The sequence below is a fragment of the Ixodes scapularis genome, unplaced genomic scaffold, assembly GCF_016920785.2.
Source record: "Ixodes scapularis isolate PalLabHiFi unplaced genomic scaffold, ASM1692078v2 PGA_scaffold2__306_contigs__length_199485367, whole genome shotgun sequence".
Taxonomy (NCBI): Eukaryota; Metazoa; Arthropoda; class Arachnida; order Ixodida; family Ixodidae; genus Ixodes; species Ixodes scapularis.
In genome coordinates, this window is record NW_024609857.1 from 151,053,560 (window position 1) to 151,077,700 (window position 24,141).

Here is a 24,141-nt window from a genome sequence, read left to right on the forward strand (position 1 = left end):
CACTTTATTTCAGCCCGTGTTTCGCCCGGGTAGGAAAAAAAAAGAAATCGAGGTGAGCTTTTGCCCGGGTCTGTCAAAAAAAGGGGTGAGCTTTTGTCCGGGTCTGTCAAAAAACGGGTGAGCTTTTGTCCGGTGAGCTTTTGTCCGGTGAGCTTCTGTCCGGTGAGCTTTTGTCCGGTGAGCTTTTGTCCGGTTACCGCGGGGAACATGAATTGGTGCCTAGGTCATGCGACGTCAGGTAACGTGAAATCAATTTCCCGCCAAATTTAGCGGGGAAACTGAATTGGTGCATAGGTCACGTGACGTAAATTCTTCCGCTAAATTTAGCGGGGAACATGAATTGGTGCCTAGGTCATGCGATGTCAGCTCACGTGACATCAATTTTCCCGCCAAATATAGCGGGGAAACTGAATTGGTGCATGGTAGGTCACACGACGTAAATTCTTTCACTAAATTTAGAGGGGAACCTGCATTTGTCTTTAGGTCCTGCGACATCAATTTTCCTGCCAAATATAGTGGGGAAACTGAAAAGGAGGAGGCCATAAAGGTCCACAAATTGGGGGGGGGGGCTTGCTGACGAATGCTATTGCATTAAAAGAGCACTCTCCCTATTTATGGTGATAACACTGACATTGCAAATCCACAAATCCATGTCCTATGAAGGAACCTCAACAATGTTTATCTTCACAGAGCTAGATGGTGATCAGCAAAACTTAGGTGCAAGAATAAAGAACAGAATAATGCGAAACTAGCAGGCCTGTAAAAATGCAATGTCATCGGAACTCGGGAAGCTATAAATCAGTGTTCGCCAGAAAATAGCAATCATTTTTAGGTAGGTTGACAGGTACAAAATTTAGTAATATTTTGTAGGCACACCGATTTAGAAATCAGGACTGAGGCTCCATAAACTAGCAACTTAGTTCATTCATTTGCGCATTTTCTAATGTGACGTAGAAATTCCTTGACATATATTCAGCTGGGTGTTTTACGAAGTCAAGAAACTGGAATGATATTCAAGCAACATTAGACAAAGGTTTCTATTTGTTGTGGTTACACGTTCCACTCATTGTTGGAGGCAGTGCATCATACTGCAGCACAGCCAACCTAGACCTGAGCTACTTCATTACCAATTGTGGTTATTGTTCCACAAGTTTCCTTCCTAGATGTGAGCATTTAGCCATGGTAGGCGATCCGGCACATGGGTAGTTTAGCCCCATGTTGCAGTACAAGAAACTTCGCTCAAATTGCAAGCTAAAATCACTTTTCGTGCAAGGCCTGTGAAAATATTGGGCACTGGAAAAAATCAGCCATCTGCATTAAGTTTTTATTTCATACTTTTTGTTCACAATCCGTTCAATGAAAAGCGTGGTGAAGGAGCCCAAGCATGCACCTGAACTCACCACCCCACCGATAAAGTCCGTCTGGTACGGGTAGTGTCTTTATGGAGGAACGTGCAAATGCAGCACCTGAAGCCAGCCAAAGCCGATGCCACCTTCCAAATGCTGTCTGCTAAAATTAATGTGGCAACACCAGCGAAGTCAGACGTGCTATTGTGGAGGTAGACAAGCGGTCGCCTGGTGATCCCTTTGCAGTTCCGACTAGGCTTGGTCCATGCTTGGGCTCGAGATTATGAGTTTCCCTGAGCGAAACGAGGGGTGTCCAGACGGTCTGTTTGACGGAAGCCTAGCTTAGAGCCCAAGATAGTGTTGCCGTGTCGGTAGCCCACGGCATTCAAGAGATGGCGCAGCTGTTGATGGCTTCAGCTGCTGCGTTCATGTGTCTATTGGCATTCAGTGACCACAGCAGACAAACTTTATTGTGTGGAAGGAGACGGTGGGGTGGCGAAATCAGGTGCGTGATTGGGCCCTTTCGCTGCGTTTTTCAATGTGCAGAATGTGAATAAAAAGAGGTGAGAATAAGGACATAATGCAGATGACCAATTTTCTCCATTGCCTAATATTTTGAAGAGCCTTACAGGAGACTCGTGTTTTTATGGCCATCCGATGGCCGATTTTTTGCTCCTGGAACATGGGACTAAAATATCAAACTGTCGGCAATCCTTTTTTTAATAATCTACGGTATTTACAATTAAAGTTCTTTGGGGGTTCTTCCTCAATGGTTTAGATGACTTGCATCTGATTTACTGCATTGCCCTGTAGATACACTGTACCAATAAAAGGGAAGAACAAGGACCTGCTGTAAAAAATGACTTGGCCAAAATAAAACCTTTTTTTAAATTAAAAATAGCACATTTCAATACGATTTACTGCCCAAGTTGAGAAATCTACACAATACATGCAGCAAACTTTTGTTTCCATCCAGTTTATTGTGACAAAAATAGTTATAAATACTAGGTTATGTACAACAGCATCGAGCAAAACACTGATGCCCTAAAATGTTTCATGACGAATATTATTTGCCAGCAAGACTAGCATCAGTATCCAACAATTATCAAGATTATAAACCTGCATTTACAATATCTGCAGAGCAAATAAATTCACAACTCTCTTTTTAAAGTGAGGCTGGGATGCTAGAATAAAAAACCTTTTTGTTACCAGAGCCTTTCTTTCAATTATCATTATACAAAAAGAACCAAAAAAATACATTGCCGACGCAGCTCCAAATTGAAAGGAAACCCAGGGGACACAGAACAGGACCTAGGTTTTGAGTTTAGCCAACTGACGCTCGATTTCATCGTCTGACGGGAGCTTGGCCTTCGAGCTGTGGCCGAGCGGATCCGACATGGCAGATGGAGCATTCGCCATCTGCACAAGAAGAACAGTTCAATGTTGTGCAAACCCTGGAAGAAGAAAAACAAGAACAAAGAACTCACCTTTCCAGAAACTTCAATTCCAATTTCATCCAGCACCTGGTTGACAATGGCGTCTTGTTCCTCCTCATCCCCGGATTCGTCCAAGATGGAGTTGAGTGTGTCATCCACTGATGGCACAGATAATGAATAAAGCATCAATGAGCTACATTGCTTCTTCAAGGCTGTGGTGCACGTTTATTTACTGAGGTCTTGGAACTACTCTCCCCCACACCAGCCGACTCAGATGCAGCCTTCTAAATTTAAATATAACAATAAATGTTTACACAACATTTTTTTTTTTTTTGCTTACACTCGTCAAACAGGGGATATGTGCCCGACTTTTATATTTGCACCAGGTTACAAAAAATAATATTGAGTCTGCTCTATTTTCAACAAACTTCACGCAATTTCAGGCAACTTGATACTCAGTTTGCTTCAATGTTCAGTTGCCACCACAATGGGTTCCCCAGAGTACTCTAATGCAGGGGCGGACTTACCAATCGGCAGAGCAGGCAACTGCCTAGGGCGGCAGAATCTTGGGAACAACCGATTCGTAACTGCCGCCAAATTAATTGGCTTTATTTTTTCTTTAACCTAGCTTTGAATTTTGTTACTTTGGGAATTCTATGTTTGTTGTGATCCCTGACGTCCAGCATGGCTGGCAGTCCGTTCCCGTAAAGAGTTCTTTTATTTTTTTAACCACCCCATTTTTAGGAATTTTTGAAAGTGTGCCGAAACACTCGATATAGTGTCCTTTCTCCACATCACACCGGTCTACAGCACAAATTCTATGCACTGCCATCAGCTCACATTATTGTCATACTTTGGTTAAACCTTATTTCTGTGTAAGTGCACTTAGGGTTTCTAATTTCCCTCCTCCTCCCCCCTTTCCTTTCATGTGCAGGGGCAAAAAACAAGAGACTAAAGTGGTTGTGTCCAAGAATACAAAGATTACTACCATTATTAAAACAAGACTCCTTTCACATAAAGTATATGCAGATGTTAAAGAAAGTACAGTCAGGGTACCAGTTGGTTCTGATTGCTTTTTATCCAATGATATTCAGTCAGTTTAGATGTTATATGAATAGTAGGTTAAAGGGGTACTCCGCCGATTTCTTCATGGTCCCCGATTTGCTTGAAATTTTGCTAAACTCGCCAAACAACATCGCCAAAATGGTATCCCAAATATTAGGTCAAAATAATTTTTTTTGACGAAGTTATTGAATTTACAATTTTAGTCCTCACAGTGTTTTTCAAGCTGAAAGTCTCTACTGGCAACAATGAAAAAGTGACGTCATTGGAAGTGCAGAGGTTCACTCTTTGGACTGTAGAATTTGTTCCCAACTGATTCGAAGCAGTTTCATGGTATCAAATGAATGCTTTGGAAGCTCGCTCCAGTCCCCGCGCTCCAGCACGGAACAAATGATTGGCATATTCTATTTTTTAGACTGCTCGCCCGACTGGCAAGCTAAACTTCCAGTGACGTCACGGCCCTGAAAAGGGCGGGTATATTTGAATGTTTGTTTTTGCATCATTTTCATTTGCCGATTTCGCAATAACTATTATGAATTTCGCGATATAAATAGCATACCAGAAAGGGCAAAGGCAGGGGAGTCAGAAAATATAGTTAGTTGAGGTAGCTCAAAAATCGGCGGAGTACCCCTTTAAACGTGGTGAAAAAGGTTAACAACAATACACTCACCAATTTCTTCAGTCATGCCCATCTTTGTGGTTTCTTTTTCAAACTCCTGCATAGTTCTTGCAATATCTTGTGGCTTTATACTTTTGTTCACTTCTCCCATTGTCTGAAAAAAAAAAAGAAGAGGGTAGTTCAATTGTATTATGTGTATAGCAGTAGGCATTCATAGGCAACCTTTATAATTAACAAAATCAACCAATGTAAATCAATGACTACTCTTGCTTACTTTTGCAGTTGTTGCCATGGCATCTGCAAGCTTCACATTAGCATGCATGGTCTGGAAAACAAAGCCAACCATTACAAATCCAGTTCCATTATGCTTAGATTATAATCATAGATAAAAGCAGACACACCTTGGATTGTGCCCCAACTGCTTGAACCTTAGAAGAGGCGGTGTAAGTACGTGCCTTTTGTTTCCGCACCTGCACAAGCTGCTTTGCTAGCACTGTGCATACCTGTTAATACATCAAAACAAACTATAAATATATTTAACATCTACACATATCTCATGCCCCGCCCCCCAAAACACAATTCTTAAAATATGGTTCTTTAAAACTAATATATTGATTATCTCTTAAAAGAACCTTGCAATCACTCTGGCTTGAAGGTAAATGTTTCGCAGCTCTCTACTTGATTAGGAATAGAAATTATACGCAAAATAGGGACTCTAACCAAAAGTTTAATAAACAGTAACCCAATGTTTCGAGACCAGTTTCTTGTTCACGGGTGAGTGATGAGAGCATGTATGGGGCTGACGTGACGCAGTCCCGAGACATAGCTGCTGGGCAGAAAGCACAAAGAATGATTCATGTTCCCCTTTATTTCACTGGATAAACCAAGACCAGCATGGTGCTGTTTTTGGAGTCAACTGTATGGCCGGTTGTTCTACGTGTTTTGCGAGGGCCCTTGCCTCCACATCCTTCTTCCGGACATCGTGCTTGTGTTGCATAAGGCTCTCTGCGAAGTTCTTACTTTCGCCAACGTATGAGGCCGGGAAATCTCTACATGGTATGCGGAAGAACAAACCTTGGCCCTTTCTTTGGGGGGGGGGGGGGGGGGGGGGGGGAGGCGATGGCTAAGGTTTGGTCTACTGCATACCATGTAGAGATTGCCCGGCCTCATACGTTGGCGAAAGTAAGAACTATGCAGAGGGGCTTACACGTGTTAAAATAACATACAACAGTGCGCCTTATTTTTCTTTGTGAATGTGTTCCGACCCCGGACATGGAGGGGGAGACCGCAACTCCGACGGGGGCCAGCTGTGTTTATACCTCTGGCAAGGAGGGGTGCTCAGACAGGAGAGGAGGACGATCGTTTGCTGAGCGTCTGCTGCCGCGGGGCCGCAACCACCTCCGCGGGCTATGGGCGTTGGCCGTGAGGGTGAAAGAACACACTCAGCTTCCAGGCACCGATGGAAGACGTTCGCGTCGGAAACCTTTCAATGTACTCTTTGTCATTGTTTTAACCTTATCTAACCGTAATAAAGTCTTTCTTTTATTCATACTTTAAAAACGGTGACTTCTTGGACCATCAAGTTAACACACGACACAGCTACGATGTCCGGAAGTAGAAGCAACCGACCACATAGTCGACTTTGAAAACGGCACCGTGCTGGCCTTGGAAAGGAATTGGCAAAAGCGGCTCTTCGTTGAGTCTTGGTTTATCCAATCACAAAGAAGAACGTGAATCCTTCTTCAGGCTCTCTGCCCAGCATCTACGCCTCGGAACTGCATGATGTCAGCAAAGCCCCATACATCTGTCTGTGCATTTAAGCAATGCATGTTCTTTCCATTACTCACCCATGAACAAGGGACCGAACTGGTCTTGAAACATCGGGGTTACTGCTTAGCAAACTTTTGGTTAGGGTCCATATTCTCCATCTAATCATTTTGGCTGCATCAAAATTTGTGTAGAAACCGACTTCTGGGAATATCTCAACCGGTAAAAAGAAAACCATCTAAAAAATTAGATCATATCAAGTTATACTTAGCAAGATTATTTACCAATGTAAAAATTTTGTGACATTCTTTTGAGTCTGTTTACAAAGGCAATAATGGGAACATAGTAAATGATCAATTAGCTACAGGCAAGTTTGAAATGCTACAGAAAGGTGATTTGAGCATATATATATATATATATATATATATATATATATATATATATATATATATATATATATATATATATATATAGAAAAGCTCTGGACAGGTAAAAAAGCAATAGTGTAAGCTCATCTTTTGTGACTTATGCCATGGTTTCTGAGTGGTGTGCACCGTAATAAACAAATGTGACCACAGGAAACGAGTAAACATTGAATTTAGGGTTGCTCTAAGTGCCTGTTTTGATGGGGGACATCGTCATTTGTGGTTTAAAACATAAGTGTCTTTAATGTCTCCTTTATAGTAGTTTGAAATGAATTGAATCAAATTTGCTTCTGATTGTTATACATTAGGGGCTTTTTCATTTGTTTATCTCCTTGAATTCTGCTAGGTGTAGATGCAAATACCTGACTTGCATGTGACTTCATCACACTGTACCAATAGTAATTCTAATTTGTTCTTGCCAAGAAAAAGAATAAAAAAAATCGGAGGTGTGGAATATGAGCAGCAGAAGGTATACATAAAGTAGAAAAGTACTTGACAATGGCTGCTGATGTGATGTCAGTGCAACCCATGTATTGCTTCACTTCACTCCAGCAGTGACAATGACTGCAGTGGCTGTATAAGCTTTTTACGTAAGGCACCCTAGCTCCGCCATTGAGTCACTTGTACGGGCAAGTAACCTGCACAAGGTCTGTGACAGAGACACTATACACCCATTGGGGCTGACTAACTTCGGGTTGTCTAAAGATACACACAGCACAATTACTATGCAAGACGCAAGTTTGCTTGCTTCCTGCAAAGCTTGCTACACTGACGTCAGAACGCCGAGCTCTGAATGGCCCTGACAAAGGGATAGTGGATAAACCTCAATGATAGCTGCCACTGAGGTCTACCCACATATTGTAGCCAATCAGAGCTCGGTGTTTTCATGTCACTGCAGCTCCTGCTCAAAAAGCAGGCGAACTTGCACTCCGCATAGCCTTGATAGTCTTTGTGCCATTATATATTTAAGCAATTAGTCAATCAACGCCTGTTGGAACAATGCCTTGCATGGCACTTTTTGTATTTTTGGGAAATAAAGCATACTATTACTACCAACAATCCATATATTGCAAGAGGATCTGAGAGAGCAGGAGTTTTTCTCGTCCTTTGTACTTAGAATACGAGCACTGAAATATGACCTACCTGCTTGTTTCCCTCTTTGGCAGCCTTCTTGATTTCGAGCTCCTGCGAAAAAGAATGGAGACTTTACGTCAGGTTTGATTGAACTAGTCTCAAGGTGCACCACCCATTGAAAAAGATGCCCATTTTTATGCGAAATAAACATTTTCACGTTTTACGGGCACGGGCATAAGGAAAGAGCAGTGAATCCCCTACACACCTTTTTTAGGGGTTAAAAGCGCTAAAAACGACGGACGAGTAGGAGAGACACACACCACAGAGTGCTACTTGCAACTGGATTATTATTGGAAAAACCACACGAGTTGCAAGTAGCGCTCTGTGGTGTGTCTCTCTCCTACTCGTCCGTCGTTTTAAGCGCTTTTAACCCCTAAACATGTTCAACCAACTAGCCCAAATCCAAACCCTTCTGCCCTACACACCGCCTGGGGTGTGTAGGGATTTTTTTTCTAAAAATGCCCCCCCCCCCCCCAAAAAAAAAAAAAAAAGAAAAAAAAAAGAAAAAGAATTTAGACAACTCGTCCTAATTTCAATTTCTGGGGAAACCCCTGGGAAAGATAGCAGTCTCTTGCTTACCAGTTGCTTCTCTTGCCTCTCCAGATCACGCCTGTCCTTCTCGATATCCCTCTGAGCTTTACGGAGGTTACGGTTTTGTTGCCGCATTTGTTCTGCAAGTGTAAAACAATGTCGCCGTCAGACAAATCGCGCAATTCAGAAGTGGACACCATCATAGCTTCGAAATCAAACCTACCAGCCGGGCTGACCTTTTTCCCAAACAAACTCATAGCTAAGGCCCTTTGTCAGCTGACCATGCACGCACTGATCAACGAAGTACGCGCGAAAAAATACGGGATAAAAAACAGATAATCAGAAAGTATATGAAAGTGCCAATTAAATACACTCGATTTATCCCGTGCAAACAATTAGTCACTCGGCCAGCAACAACGTCAACAAGGCAACAACTCAAGGAAATTTCATGATGATGATTTCATCACTACCGACACAAAAATACACGCAACGTGACACTTCGTAAATATACTATAATTTTACTAAAATATTATAAGGTCTATTTCGTGAAAGGGGTATCATCGGTAGGATGTTGATCGTGGATAGGAAAACCCAACGTTTTGATAACGTGTTGCTCGTTTGCACTGCAACCGCCGCAACTGATGCGGCGCTGTTGTTCTAACGTTAAAAATGGCGGCGTCCACGTACTTGGAGCTTTTGAGGTTTGTAGCCGCTTTTTATCTCGTTTGCCACTAATGAAACGCATAAATATTGGGTTACAGAATTTATGCGTTTACTTTAATGTTTTCAGAAAGCGCGGACACAAGCTGCAGGACGAGTTCGTGAACGTCTGCCAGGATAAGGTAACTACGTGACATTTCGCCATGTGCGTTTGGAGGGCCAAATATCGCATCGCTTTGAGATGCCTCAGCTTTTGCGTCAGGGCACCGTTTGAATCAACTTAAATTGATATATACGGTGTTCGAAATAACCAGGTTAGATCTTAAATTGGTTGTATAGATTGCTACGCCTGCACGTAGCAATCTAAACTTCTGTTTAAAGGTGTATTTTACAGGTCGATTTTAGCTTGAAAAATTACAAAGCGTAACTCCCTCTGTAAAAGAAAAAAAAAAAAAAAAAGAAGAAAAAGAAAAAAATAGGGGGAGAAAACTTGCCAGGGTCAACGGCGGACGGCGACGCAGACGACAGAGTCGAGCGACTGGGCGTGTTTGACGCACTTATTGATAGATGGCGCTACCTCCCTATCAAGTCTGCTCGCGACGACCGTCTATTAAAATGAACACCGTAATGCACCTTTGGTTCAAGAATAAATGCGGGCAATGAGAGCAAAACTTGAAGTAACAAAAATAGAAGAAAACACGGTTGCATAATGACGGCACTCTTGCTGCCGACAAAGTTTGTCTGCACACAGTTGAGGAGGCAGCCAGCACTTCGTTATACGGGCTTCTGCCTTTTGGCTGCCTCAGGCACTCGGCTGTGTGGAAGTTGTGCCAATAAACACCTTTACACCTTACGGAGCTGCTCCCGACGTCATCCATCAATTTGTGCGCCAAACGCGCCCTGCCACTCGCAGAGGTCAGCATTTTAGTTCGCCCCCACTCACCCTCACCCTCACAGCCACACTCACCTCATGCCCTCAGTCACCCTCACACTCACACTGACCTTCAGCCCTTCACTCACCGTCTTTGAACGTCACGCACTCATGGCCCTCCCGCCCCGTACACAATAACCCCCCTCACGGCCCTCGCACACTCATACCCCTCACACACTCATGGTCCTCATGCCCTCACACCCCTCACAATCCTCACTCACCCTCACACTCATAAGTTTTCAGGGTTAAGAAACTTGCTCTCGCTCACCTCACCTGTGAAAATGAGAGAGAGTGAGGGTGAAGAAGGTTGCCGAGGTATGGCCACTCGACTCGGTCGTCTGCGTCGCAATCTGCCGTTGACCCTGGCAAGTGTTTTGGCCCTATGTTTTACAGAAAGGAAAGTACGCTTCGTAATTTTGCAAGATAAAACCAACCTGAGAAATTCACCTTTGACGAAAAGCTTAGATTGCTATGTGCAGGCGCTAATTTTTTTGGCCCATTTTAGATCGAGCCTGATTATTTCGGACACCCTACATAGTTTTCATGTGACGTCTCTTTCCCTATTCCCGCCCGCTGGCCGCCATTACCAGGAATTGAGAAGCAGACGCCGCTGTTGCTCGTACACTGTTCAACTACCACATTCAGAAACCACATCTCTATGGCCTGTGTATCGTGCGTATGTTACAACATCCGTATGCATCACTACAACACAAGCATTCCTTCCAAAATGCAGGATCACTGAACTGAACATTTTAACTCAAAATATTCATAAAATGCATTGTACAAACTGGCAAGGCTTGTAAAGGCCAGGGGTTGTTCACTATGTTCTTAGCGCAGACACTGAGTGGTTCCAAGTCAGGGTCCTTATCGTCTATGAGGGTCAAAGGTTCGCCCGCACATTAAAACACGTGTCTGTACTTGAGGCACGAAAAGTCGCAGCATATGAGCTGAACAAACTCACGCAGCCGCCGAAACACTATCAACACAAGTGGGCTATTAATACTTTCGGCAGCGAAGGTAAAAGCAAAGAAAGCAACAGCAGCTCTCCGTGATCTAGTAGGAGGTTTGTCAGTCCCTGCAACGTGACACTACCAGACACTAAAGCTGCCTTGGCCGCCGCGGCAAAGCGCACAGAGTATGAATTTAAGGCTTCAGCGATCAATGTGTTACGGATGACACGTTTATTCCTTACCGGTAATGAAGCAATGACAACAGACACTGTCGTTGTCGAGGTTCTTCAAATCCTTCCGGTGTGTGCGAGCAAGGGCTCTATTGTTTCCCGAACAGCAGTTTTGTGCACTCAGACTGTCGGTTTATCACTTTTGGCAAAAACACGGAGCCTTATATTTGACACTGAGTCAATCTCCTTTGCGGAGGAGGACTTGCTTCTGCTGCAGCAACCGAACGTCATGCACATCGGCATTACTGCACATAACACGAAAATGCAAAAGAAACGCGCACCGAAAATGATGCAGCAGTGGCCAGTGTTTCCGGCGGTGGCCTGAAACCGAAACTGTGTCAGTACCTGGTGATGTCGGCGACATATCCCATAAGCCCCGGCAGTGACGTCCGTGAAAAATGTTTATAAGAGTGTCCTTTTTAATGCAGGGCAAAAAAGATGATGACGGCGACGACTTCAGACATACCAAACTGCTGGACGCTATTGGGTCTTTGGGTGGGAAAAAGTGAGTTTTATTATTATTATTTATATTATTATATCATGATGCTGATGCTGCATTTCTATTCACTGGCATCTCTAGGATGTCAGGAAAACCTTGCTTCCAGTGCACACATTTGCGTTTAACTGGCTGACTGTGTTATGACCGGTTGTAACTAAACTGATGGTGTTATGGTGCAATGGTTAGCATACCTGACCGGTAATTAGGAGACCCGAAGTTTGAATTTTGGCGCTACCGAGGATTTTTTTCTGCCCCTCCTCACTTTCCTCTCTCCTTTCAACTGAAAATAAACAAACAAGGTTTTGCAGTATTTGCGCCATCAAAAATCTGCGCACCATCTATTAGAAATAATTGCTCGTTACTATATACTCCGTTAACCCCTAAGCTGAGACAATAGTGGGAGTTCCTGCCCTCCAGACCAATCAGCGTTTTCCTTTCGTCATCTGACCCTACTCTCTGTGCGTGCGTATGGGCGAGAGTGGGATGACGTAGCGAAAGAGATGCGTATGACTGGTCCACTGAGGACGTAGCTATCATCGCAGTTTCAGCTTAGGGGTGACTGGAGCATAGGGCTGCGTGTTTTCAGGGTTTATAGTTTGTCTGAATCTGAGGGTGTTTTTACGAGGTAGGAGTTTATTTTTGTCCCAAACTCGGTGTTTTTCAGCATTCATTTTTGGTGTAAAATAAAAAAACCTGCATTTATCAAAATTTATATTTAAAAAAAAAAAAAAATAGAGCATGGTTATGTGATTGTTAAACCTCCAGGGAACATGAGCGTGACCGATCCGGTGGTTAATTTTTGGGGTTTATTGGTATTTACCGAAAACAAGGAACTCTACTTATAACATTATTAGAATTATTTCGAGCCTGTGGTGAAATAATTATAAGTAAAAAGTGAGAAAATATATGCAAATTGGTCACAGTCGCTGGATTCCCGTGAACCATGTTTTAGTGAATGCCATTTGCTTTGCCAAGCTATGCAGCGAATTATCCTGTTACTGTCACCGAAAATGCAGATGCAAATTAGGGATTCAGTGTTTAGACAGCGAGAGGTCAGCCTGTCTTTCAGGTATGGCAGCACTGGTTCATGCTGTAGATGGGCAATTTAACCAGTTCAGTAGCACTGCTAACCTGGAGTCTTTAACATGCATCGCACAGCATTGATTATGCAACTGCTTGCTGCTATAATACTTGTGTAAGCATCACTGCTTGATGCACATGGTTTTGGTGTAAAGTGCTGGACAGCAATTCATCAGTGCCACGAGGCAAATTACCCTTAACAGTGCAAAGTGTAAACTTGTTTCTTTCACCCGAAAATGCAGTGACTCGGGTTTTGCTTATATCCACAATTCACCCATCGTCGCTGTTTCTGCTTATCAGTATCTCGATGTCGAACCAACCTCAAATATATTTTTTTGGGGTCTCACACATTAATGTTAAAACTGCTAGAGCATCCCATACCCTCGGTTACTTGAAGCGTAATCTAAAATCTGCGCCCCTCGCCTCCGCAAACTATCATAAGAACCATATGTCTGCCTGAAATTTGAATACGCATGTGCTATCTGGTCTCCTTATCAAACCTTCTTGATTAACCAAATTGAATCTATTCAGAATCGACCTGCCCGTTATATTTCATCATCACATTCACGTTCTGACAGGATATTATTAATAAAATAATATTATTAGATTTCTTTGCTAGAAATGCGGCATACAGTTTCACTCATGTGCTGAATTCACAAATTGTGCACCAACCTACTGGCACATCTATCGCTCCTTGAACTTGTTTATAAAGGGTCCCATAGCTTTAACGCCAAGAGCCTGCAACATATTCTCGGGGCAACATTAGCATTCAATAGCTCTTCTTTGCTGCATGCCATCAAACTCTGAAGTGGTCTTCCCACTGCCAATTGTTTCTATTTCAGATCAAGCAAATTTCTTCTCAGAATTAGCTACCATTTTCATTGCATAATTAGCAACCATGTGTTTTAATAGACCAAATGTTTCAGGTTGCGATATAACATATCTGTAAAGCGCGAGACACGTGCGCGAAAAATCCATCTGATCCGACGTCCAATCCGGCAGTACGACTGCCTGATACGAAAAATTTGGTCGCTTCAGACGTCGGATCGGCGATCCGGCGTGCGTCCAGGTGCCAGATAGTTTCGCACGGCGGACGGATTGTCGAATGCGTCCAGCCAATGACAGCACAGCTAGCGTGGACGTCATGATGAGGTGCTGGGTCTGGCCACGGCCGGTCTCGACGCACGCGCGCATCGAGACCGGCCGTGGTCTGGAGGTGCGAACAAGAAAACGGGACGGGCGACGAAAAGCCGGACGCTTGGATCCCGCTGGCCCATTCGAAAAAGATGGCCCTGGCAAAGAATGCATGCGCTAGTGAGAACAAGCTCCTAACTTCGCTGTGCGAGCTAAACCGTCAATCTGGGACCAGAGATCTATGAACGCAGACCTCCTCTGGAGTGTTTGGAAGTTGGATCTCCTGGGCGGAGCCGAACGGATCGTCGTGTCGCATGCAAGGTCGGAAGCGTGTGTCTCAAACTGTCGCGTGCGGCAATTCGGAGCGACGTTCGGACTGTCGGATCGGACGTCGGATCGGACGGTTCTGCTGTCCACGTGTCCCGCGCTTTAGTCCAATTTTACGTCTACCATAATATACAGTTGAACCCCACAATAACGTAAAGTCTCCAAAAGGAAATTCTCGCGGCAACAGATAAATCTGGCGGCCCCGGCGAACGTCCATAGAGTTCAATGCATTTGTACTCTCTCTACAGCGAAGAGTTTTTAAAAACCAGTTCCGCATTAATGAAATTTTGAGGTAGTGATCTGCAACATTTTTTCGGCACATGAGCTACTTGGGAACCCAGAGGTACGAAAAGTGGAGCGACACACTCATCCGACAAGTGGGGCACATACGTTTCCGACAAGCATCGGCGCGGCCATCGCTGTTTACATTCAGTTGAATAATGATAGCAACGTTTTATGGTTTTTTTTTTGGTCACTGAAAACACTGTTTTGCTAGCCCATCTGTTGGCAGCTACGTAGGTATGTGAAGTTTCACGTAACGACACCGCACGCGGCCGCTGCCATTTCATCGTCTGCCGCGTGCACGCCGAGATCTCTCACGTGTTGATTACTACGTTTTGTCTGGCCTGTCGGAAAGATGCCGCCTCCCGTTAAAAAGCCTAAGTTTTTGTTGCTTCGGGAGAAGTCTGCGATCATCGCCGAAGCTGCGTAGTGCAGAAAGAAGTAGAATATTGTGGAGGAGTTCAGTCTCCCGTGCAGCTCACTTTCTACGATTCTGAAATTTAAGGACAGAACCATGGCAAGTAATAGGTGTGCTTATTTGTCCGTTTTTGCGACAAAAAAATTCTCGCAAGTACGAAAAATATTTGCTTCCCCGGCTACTTCGTTATTGCGGGGTTTGATTGTGTACGAGAGATGCCCCCCCCTCCGAAAGACAACCCACCCCTACTTTTGGTGTGATTCAGTATTTTTTCCAAAACACAGAAAGGTAGCCCTCTTCTTGTAATTGCACTGCCCAGGCCAACGGCGACCTTGGCAGAAATTAGGACAGTTGTACAGGCGATAAGTGCTGACTGGGCAGAACAGTCGTCTCTGGTTAATAGCGATAACAAATTTGAAATGTAACAGGACCTGCGTGATGAAGGATTTACGTTTTCTTGACAGCGATAGCTACTGCTCGTTTAAAGGTTTTGTGGTTTAACCGACGCTTAAACACACCTTCATATTCCTTTGCTACAAAATGGAAGCTTGGGCGTGTTGGTAAGGCATGAATATTTAAAACGTAGAGCGAAACAGACGGGGCGAAAGAAAGGAGGCAGACAGACGCCGAGCTTACAACTGAAGTTTTAATCATCAAGGCTGTGCCTTGACGATTAAAACTTCAGTTGCTTTTACAATTAAAACTGCACTCCCTTTCCCGCTAAATTTAGCGAGAAAAGTTTTGCTAAATTTCTTGCTAAATTTAGCGGGTTAAGTTTTCCAGCTAACAGACAACATCCTCTTCGGTGGTTAAATGACATCTTGGCCATGAGTCCTTTGTTTATTGTGGTGACTTTGGGAATTTTTAGTCAACTATAAGTACATGCAATTCCAAGTATTTCCAAACATTTTTCTCGAAGATGGAGTCCTCGTTTGTTAAGAATTGGAGGACTTCTGACATCCACAAAGGCAAGGCAGCCATTACTGCAAGCAACAGATGTCGGTGCTTTTGTTTACGCATTGCAGCGCGACTGCCTACCAGCATCCGCCCAAAGCCATTCTCCTATCAAAGCTCGGCACCGTGACGTCATTAACCCTCCATGCAAGGAGCAGACGAATGCCCTTGCCATATACAGAAGCCAGTGGGCTCTTGCCAGAAGTAGAAAAAACTGGAGATTCCTTTTTTACTCTCTAAAGATACCAATCAGCAGTGGTACCCGTTAGGCCAGCAGTGGTACCCGTTAGACAGCAGTGGTACCCGTTAGGCCAAGGGTCTCAAACACGCAGCCCACGGGCCGCATGCAGTCCGCAACGCTTTGGGAAGTGGCCCGCAAGCATACTGCGGCTGCCAGTGCTGTGGTGTGGCGGTGTTTTAAATCTTCTTGTAACATCATGTGGGGACCCAAAGTAGTTGTACGTGCAAATGAAAGCTAAAGACGGCAAAATTGCGAGCTTACAAGAAGCAGAGAGCACAAGGGTCCTTGTCTAGAAAATCTTTGGGGTGTCGCTGGGACAGTCAGCTGCCGAATACATATTATTGCAACCATGCTTTACACTTGATTGTCACCAACCAGCAACAGAAAGGCTATGTTTGTGAACAGTTGGCAGAGCTGATAATTGATAACTGCTTGAGCTGCCAAGAGGCTGCTCTTGTGGTGAGCAGTGCAGTCTCCTAACCACCTCCCTGTACTCAGTTTACTGTATGCTATGCTCGCTGCCATGTTTCTATTGGCAGGAGTACCTTCCCTTTACACTGAAATCATTAATCCCTGTATACAATTTTTCAGGAAGGTTACCCCAAGAACCGAGCCCAGTCTTAATGTGTCTGAGTATGACCTCTCGCAAGGTAAGCTAGAAGGAATAATTTTTTCTATAACCAGGGTTTCACGTTTGCAGTATACTGCATATGCATATAAACCCCAAACACTAACCGCCTTAGCCTGTTTTATCGAAGTTGGGCGACAACCTAAAAACCCTCTATCGCAGCTGCCCTCCGATAATAAAGCTTCGTAGGAAGAAACCTTCATCTTTGGCTTTGTTTTGTGTCGAGGCTGCTTCTTTCTTTGGGTAGCAAACCTCCATTGCCTCCTTCTATCTGTATGAAGACATTTTTTTTTAAGTATCTGGGCCGTCTTTGATATAAGCCCCAATAAATGCCAGTTGTTTTGTCTGACATTGAGAACAATCGCACAGAAAAACACAGAATTTGTGGGAAAAGAAACTAAGAAGACATGGAACCCCGAATATAGCCTGTTAACTCTTCTTCGCCAATACGCTTCCAGCGGAGAAAGAGAAAGTGGCAGTGCATCAGCTGCTCATGAACCTGAAGCAGACGGAAAAGCACAGACAACTCAGAAGACAAGTGAGGGCCATCAGCAGGAATGCAAAGGTGCTGCCGACACCACTGCCCAAGCCTCAGCAGCACAGGGTATGACGATCGTTTCTGCGGCGCGGCTTCTTGTTCAAACCGGTAACGTTGGTGCCTGCCGTACGTGGTCCTGACGTCGGGGTTGCCTTTCTTGCATAGGTGGAACGTCAAGTGGCCTACAACAAAGTGGAAGGGGAGGTCTCCCGCTGGGATCCGGTCGTGAAGAAGAACCGTCTGGTAATGTACTTGCTTCGTGTTTCCTCTCTTGTGCGCCGATACTGTGGAACCTCATTGAGACATTCTAGGGAAGCTGAGGTTAGAGGTAAATTCTAGAACAAGAAGGTAAATAAAAACGCACACACACATACAGTTTTTAACAAAGACAGGGTAAACCTTCTCTTATCGCCCCTGACCTCAGCTACGAAACATTTACACAAAGGATCACAGTTAAGCACAACCACCACCTTGCACTCCACGAGCACAAGGGGTTCACAATTGAACACAAACGACCTTGCCCTTCGAGAACAAACCAAAAATGGTTTGTTCTCGGAAATGGCGCAACTAAATTATAACGCAAAAATGGCACAGCCAGGGGTGTGCCGTTTTTTTGGGGGCATGTGAGTTGATGTACAGATTGGCGCTCTTTGGTTAGGATTATAGATGGTCAACTGCATTTAGTTCTTCACAATCATAAAATAAGAAAAGAGATGTAGAACACTGCCATAAAACAACAACCGTGTGGCCATTATTCAGGAAGTGTCCACCTCCTACTCTTGAAACATTTGAAATGCAACCAAAAGATATATGAAACACCTATCCCTGCAAATTTCTAAGCCCACTGAGCCGACCGAGACACTCCTTTGCGTCAAATGCTTCTCTGAGAGGCCGGTGCAAGGCATTGAAGCCTTACGCACGTGCATCGGTACGAAGCGGTGAAGCTTGATGCGAGAGCGCTGACTGAAAGCGGTCGGCGCTCCCCCATCACACTCTCGCGTTGATTGTCGAGCTTCTCACGCAACTCTCACCAGGCTTGGTGAGAGTTGCGTGGTTAGTTAAAAATTATGGGTTCCACCAGGCCCCCATACTTCTCCTATAGACCTATCTATAAAAATGTTGCAAGGCACTGCTGTTGCATTTTGCCTCCCCTGGAAACTTCCGGTCAAATGGAAGGACAAACAATTCCTCCTATAACATCGCTCTTTGCAATGTCTGTGTGATATATTTTATTACAATTTCTGGTGGTTAGCCGAAGAATTGGCTAGTGAGAGGTTCATTAAAGAGTTTTTAATGCTTCTTTAAGAGGAGCCAAATCCATGAGAAGCGAAACTGAGATAAACAGGAACGTGTGCTTACCGGACTAGCTTTGAGCCCCGTACTGCGGCCACCTTTGCATTGGCGTTTCTCGCATAGTATGACCGATTTCAGATTAATACCTTCTGGAAACTGTGGACCCCCAGATATGCCTTGAATTACAGCTAAAATTGGCTTAGTTTCGGTTTTTGGATTCTGTTCTTTTAGAAAAAAAGCTCTTCTAATTACCTCTTATATGTTGAATAGCACAGCAGATGGTCCTTGCTGGGCATGCTTCATAGTTTTTCGAAACAAGGAATGAAGCGTTCCCCACCTCTGTGACTCATCTCATATGATATTTATGCAGGTCTGTACAGGTAGTAATCTTGCATAAAACCTTTTAACAAATAATCTGAAGCTGCCTGATAGCACACCTCCATTTAAGGCCATTACTTTTTGGGCCTTCCTGAACTGACTACCTTGTTCACTTGCTTCTGTAAGTCACTTCATGCATTGTTGCAAGAAGACACTGTTCTTAAAGTCATATTTGCTGGAACTCTAGCTTGTAGTGCTGTGAAGTTCCACATTTCTGTCTGCAGCTTTATCATTACACTTTCAGATATCTAGCATTCTTTATTATGTGGCTCATTTGTTATGATTATGTGGGTGCACAATTGTATGAATTATGCTTTCCAATCTTGGTACTAATTGATGTATGTGCGATCATATGTTAGAAATTGGAGAATTTGTGTTTTCTTTTTTTTTAATAAAATTTATACCAAAACATATCGTGCAAACACATTTTTGTCTTGGTTACGTCTTGAAACCTGTGGCAGTTCTTCACGGTTCCTTTCATGCTTTACCTTCTTACAGGCTGAACAAATCTGCTTCCCTCTCCAGCAGCCTGACATGAGAATGGTGCCGGCGGAACAGTTTGTAAAAAAGTTCCAGGTGATTTTCTTACTGAGCCCGTCTCCCATAGTCCACTGCTTGGTCTGCCAAAGTATTTACTTAAATTAAAGAGAAGTCAAGCTGGGGACTTACTACTTGATCATTTTGTTGCCTGTTTGTTCAGCCCAAGACTTCACTTGAAGCGGAAATTAACAAGCTGTTGGCCAGCAGCGAAAATGTGCTTCACGATGACAAAGAGCTGACTCCTGCTGAGGAGAAAGCACTTCAAGCAATGAGCCTGGATGAGGTATGATATCTTGCTTCAGTTCTGAAGCAGGGGTGTGACATCTGCACCAATTGCGCCATTTTGATACAAACACAATTTTCTGCGCCTAGTTGCGCCAAAAACGCGAAATCGGTCGAGATTGCGCCACGCTGCACCAAAGTAGCTCAAGAACTAAAAAAAAAAACGTCTGTGGCGACACTAGATTTAATGGGAAACGAGAGCTTGATTGGCAACATTCAATCTCGTCGTAGTAAAGTACACGGCACGGGCACAGGGTGGCGCAAGCAGCCGTCAGATTCGAAGATTTCAGCTGTAGTACCCTTCTCTACCTATGATACGTGGTCGTTTCCCAATTTTCCTGCTATTTTTTCGCTGTCATTTGTGACTGTGTCTCGCTGTCTGGCCGTGGGAGGTACGACGCACAGGCTATCAAGATGAGCAAGTATTTCTTTTGTTTTGAGAGTAGACCTTTCTTAAAAGTGCTATTGAGCGCCTCCATTGCGTAATTGTTCATTCGTGTCCGTAACCTCTCGTCAAAATGGATGGTGCCGTTGCCGTGAGTACTTTCGGTTATCCCACACGTGCTTCCAGTCCGTGAACAATCGAATTAATCGGTCACATACCCATATTTAGCGTACATGTGCTGCTCATAGATTTTCTACCAATTCACTATTTACTTTGTGACTCACTTTTTGTGGGGAGTGTTTTTTTTATCTGCGCGTGCTTTCTACGAGCGTCCGATCGATGTCTCGTTGTAGTGAACCGTGCTTCCCTGTTCATGCTCTCGAATCACCGCTTTAAAAGGTTTTTCACGAGCATTGCGTTTTAGCACCAGTTCGTATAAGCTTGAGGTACCTGGTGCCCACCTTACTTTGCAGCAAGCCTGTGTTTCTTGTCTTCATCTATGTGCATTAAACTCGCGTTTGCCTTTTCCGTTTTTTTTCTTTTATATTTGATCTCGGTGCGTATCGACGCTGATGACTTATTGGAACCAGGGTGGAAAAAAATAACGATTATAAAAGAAAAATCAGATTTATGTGATTTAAATCAGACTTTTTATGATTTAAATTGCTGATAAGCTGCTCTAACATTTTCTGCTTTTAATCTGCTCCAAACTGTACACCTTTCTACTCCGAAGTCGCTCCAAGATGCGTAAACTGCTGCTCCAAAACGAGAATTTTGTGCTCCTAAGCTGCTCCAAAATCCAGATTTTTCTGCTCCAAAAATTGCTCCAAAACCTGTTTCACTTGTCTCACCCCTGCTGAAGTTTAAAATGTTGATTTGTTTCGACCTTTGTGTGTTGCCACTCTACCACCCTGTAGAATCCATAATTTGAAATTAGGTATATAAATGCTTGTCTATGGGGTCATGCTGCATGAGGTATATTGGCCTGGAATTTTGACTTCTTTAGTCAGGGGCAAGTCGAGAATTTGGGAGAAGCTTCGCCCGCAAGTGTTATGCACCCCACTTAGATTCGCACCGCTGTCGAGGAAGTAAATCCCTACAAATATTTCAGTGTGTTATCTACGTTGCGATTTCAGCTTTGGGCGAGATAAAAGGGAACGAAACTCACTGCCTATCGAGTCTACTTGCGGCACATCGAACAATACAAAGAAAAAGACCGGAAGATATTCTACTTTAGCAATACAAGGGTGACGATATGGACACACTGTCTCGAAAATTTGGACACTCGCAACTGATGCTGTCCCACACCACCTTCATGCATGGGGGATGAGGGCACATTACCATAGTGTCCCTTTCAGTCATTACTTACCATGCCACTGGTTAGGACTACGAGACTTGACAAAGGCACCACATTTCACGAATCAATAGATACTGCTTTGAAGGCAACATCTTAAAAGGTGTATTTAGTTTATTAACTTTAGAACTAGCTGTAATAGAAGCGGACAATATCTGGTCAGGCATCTCGCCTGTTGTAAGTCACACAAGTAGGTGCACACGTTTCGGCCAGTGTGACCGCTTCGATGGAACGGGACTGCAGCATTTTCATGTTGCACTAGGCAGAAACCACTGTGGACAAAAGCTGGTACTGCCATGATTTTGCTACAGGTGGGGGCCAGTAGAAGCAAACAAAGAAAAGATGCAGTGTGTAAGTGCACAGTCAAGACTTCAGGGATGGTAGGCTTCTGGACTCTCACGTCATTGCACAGAACCTAATGTGAACAAAAGCCGATGTCAGCATGACTTTTTGACATCCCCTGGGGTGGGGGAAGAACAGAAAAATCACCTCGAGAAGTCTGCATCACTAACAGTCATGATACCATGCGCGCTGTCATATTGCAAAAACGTTGGTTTCTAAGGCTTTGACATCAAGAAAACAAGTAGAAGAGGTTGGCTGGTGAAAGGGCATTATTCTTTTCAAGGTGCAGTGCGGAGTGCAAGTTTGTCTGCTTCTTTTGCAGGGGTTATGGTGACGTCAGAATGCCGAGCTCCGATTGGCTCTGATTGAAGGAGAGTGGGTAGATCCTGAGGCAGCTTGCTTTGAGGTCTACCCACTATCCTTCTATCAGAGCCAATCAGGGCTGGGCATTCTGACATCACCACAACCCCTGCAAAAGGAGCAGACAAACTTGTGCTCCGCATTGCTGCTGAATTTTTGACTTGTCACCAACTACAGCTCCTCTGGTTCTTCCTTTCCTCAACTACCGGTGCTCGGAATTTTTATTTCAGAATGACATTCCTTTGCCTGTTGCTAGCTTGTATCCTGAAGTAAAAACGACACAAGCTTTTCTAACTCTGGGCCCCATTCCTCAGAAGACATTGTTAGCACTTAACTATGTAGACTGCTGATGTTCTGTGACTATACATACATCATGTTATTTTTGTGATTTGTGTCCTTGGTGCAATATCTGATTCTGTGCACATGTTCTTACTATTTCTTGTGCAACCATTTAAGAATGTTCCTAAAATCCTGCTTTGTGCATGGTGCAGGATCAATCAGTCTTGTAGGTGAAAAAATTGCTTTCCATTTTGCCTTTCTAGGCTAGAGAGAGACGCCAGGAACTGATGAAGATGAGGGCCCTCCTGTCCTACCAGGAAATGAAAGCAAGGAGGCAGAACAAGATAAAGAGCAAAAAGTGAGGGCATTTTCTTTAAATAGTATAACTGTTTCACATTTTAAATCTAATAGCAACAAACCCCGTGTGTTTTTTTATTGTCATCAAGGTACCATCGAATCATGAAGAAAGAACGCCTCAAGAAGCAAATGAAAGAGTTTGAAGAACTGAAAGAGAGCAACCCAGAGCTGGCCATTGAAAAGCTCAGGGAACTTGAGAAGCAGCGTGTGCTGGTAAGCTAGAAGAAATCTCCTCAAGTGCTTTAAAACTTGCATCTTCAATTAATTACCTCTTGTCATTCATTTTTCTTCCTCAGGAAAGAGTGTCTCTGAGGCACAAGAGCACGGGAAAATGGGCCAAACAGCAAATGCTGCGAAGCAAGTACAACCAAGAGGTAAGTGGTGTTGAAAGCTAGTTCCACTTACCATCATTTTTAGGCAGGCTACTGTCTGAAAATCGGTGAGCTTTCTGTAGGTCAGTGGTTCTTAACCACAGATGCTTCGAAAAACCCTTTTGGATCGGTGGCAGTGATGGGAAACCCCATCCTCCGGGGGGGCAGGGGCCGGTATCAAACGATTGCAATGACAGAAAGGTCATAAAGAAAATTAAGTGCTTGCAAACCTACTTTGCAGCCCCAAATCAGAGAATAATCAACCCTACTAACTCGGTGGACATGGTTTCGTCTATTCAGCCGTGTGAGGCAACCAGCCAACATCAATAAAAAATAAATAAAGAAAGTTTTAGTGCTCGGCTTGATTGATGGTTTAAAGGGCAACTCTGGTTCATACATTTGATTTTGGGATTATGACTGCTTTTAGTGCAGTCAGCGTCCCTGAATTGCGAGGTGTAATTTTTTTCTCGTTATTGTGCGTTGTTTTAAAGATATAGACGGCCTCAAAGTTTTGTTTGGGGCGCGGCCAACAAAACCGAAACTAGTCGCTCGAGGCCCTGGCAACATTGGAAATCAGCCGCTATGTGAACGTGACGTCAGGATCGTTCTCGTTCAGCAAGTATGCAGGCCGAGCGGCACCTATCTCTGTTACGCTTGCCGTCTAAAGATAGGAGGAAAGCTGATTTTGTTTTAATTCTGTATACGTGGTAGTTATCCAGCATATGTAGCAAGAGTTAGTGCGTATACCCAAAAGCTAGCGACTGGAAAACTTGTGAACTCGTACGGTGCCCTACTCGGCAACCGCCACCGTGCATGCGCTATGCTTACTCGTCGGTTGTATATCCAAAAACTAGCGACTGGAAAACGAGTGAACTTGTTCGGTGCCGTACTCGGCAGATGTCGCCGTGTGTGCAGTCTTCCGTACTCGTCGCTAGGCCTAAATTGTCATCGGGGCTCCGTGAATGGAGCGGTGTTGCTCTACGCCGCGCTCCGAGTGATGTACAGTAC

At 44.1% G+C, this 24,141-nt stretch overlaps 3 protein-coding genes across 3 annotated transcripts in view; 2 read left to right on the forward strand and 1 right to left on the reverse strand.

Moving 5' to 3' along the window:
* Window positions 1-1,111, forward strand: part of LOC8030447 (spermine synthase) — a 32,709-nt gene extending 31,598 nt beyond the window's left edge. The window contains exon 12 of the mRNA XM_040500888.2: window positions 977-1,111. Coding sequence (XP_040356822.1) covers window positions 977-1,010 — 34 coding nt within the window. The 3' untranslated portion in view covers window positions 1,011-1,111. The remainder of the gene's footprint in view (window positions 1-976) is intronic.
* Window positions 1,112-2,306: 1,195 nt separating this feature from the next.
* LOC8030446 (charged multivesicular body protein 2b) lies at window positions 2,307-8,768 on the reverse strand. Its single transcript, XM_002401241.4, has 8 exons — window positions 8,544-8,768; window positions 8,369-8,460; window positions 7,799-7,840; window positions 4,865-4,966; window positions 4,738-4,788; window positions 4,515-4,617; window positions 2,834-2,940; window positions 2,307-2,765 (listed from the first exon to the last, which is right to left on the reverse strand). Exons 1-8 carry the CDS (start codon window positions 8,575-8,577, stop codon window positions 2,658-2,660), a joined length of 639 nt encoding a protein of 212 aa, XP_002401285.1. The 5' UTR covers window positions 8,578-8,768; the 3' UTR covers window positions 2,307-2,657.
* A 168-nt stretch (window positions 8,769-8,936) lies between these two features.
* Window positions 8,937-24,141, forward strand: part of LOC8030445 (U3 small nucleolar RNA-associated protein 14 homolog A) — a 36,126-nt gene continuing 20,921 nt past the window's right edge. Inside the window, exons 1-11 of the mRNA XM_029992363.3 lie at window positions 8,937-9,021; window positions 9,111-9,162; window positions 11,520-11,596; window positions 16,618-16,676; window positions 17,113-17,258; window positions 17,358-17,435; window positions 19,362-19,439; window positions 19,564-19,686; window positions 22,669-22,763; window positions 22,852-22,975; window positions 23,059-23,136. Of these exons, the coding sequence (XP_029848223.2) occupies window positions 8,990-9,021; window positions 9,111-9,162; window positions 11,520-11,596; window positions 16,618-16,676; window positions 17,113-17,258; window positions 17,358-17,435; window positions 19,362-19,439; window positions 19,564-19,686; window positions 22,669-22,763; window positions 22,852-22,975; window positions 23,059-23,136 (942 nt within the window). The 5' untranslated portion in view covers window positions 8,937-8,989. The remainder of the gene's footprint in view (window positions 9,022-9,110; window positions 9,163-11,519; window positions 11,597-16,617; window positions 16,677-17,112; window positions 17,259-17,357; window positions 17,436-19,361; window positions 19,440-19,563; window positions 19,687-22,668; window positions 22,764-22,851; window positions 22,976-23,058; window positions 23,137-24,141) is intronic.

Excerpts from the sequence above, each read along its gene's own strand:
- LOC8030446 (XM_002401241.4), bottom strand. The coding sequence starts at position 8,577 with ATGAGTTTGTTTGGGAAAAAGGTCAGCCCGGCTG. Across the intron at positions 2,941-4,514 it reads GGGCATGACTGAAGAAATTG|TGGATGACACACTCAACTCC; the intron begins GTGAGTGTATTG and ends CTGTGCCATCAG. Across the intron at positions 2,766-2,833 it reads GAATTGAAGTTTCTGGAAAG|ATGGCGAATGCTCCATCTGC; the intron begins GTGAGTTCTTTG and ends CTTCTTGTGCAG.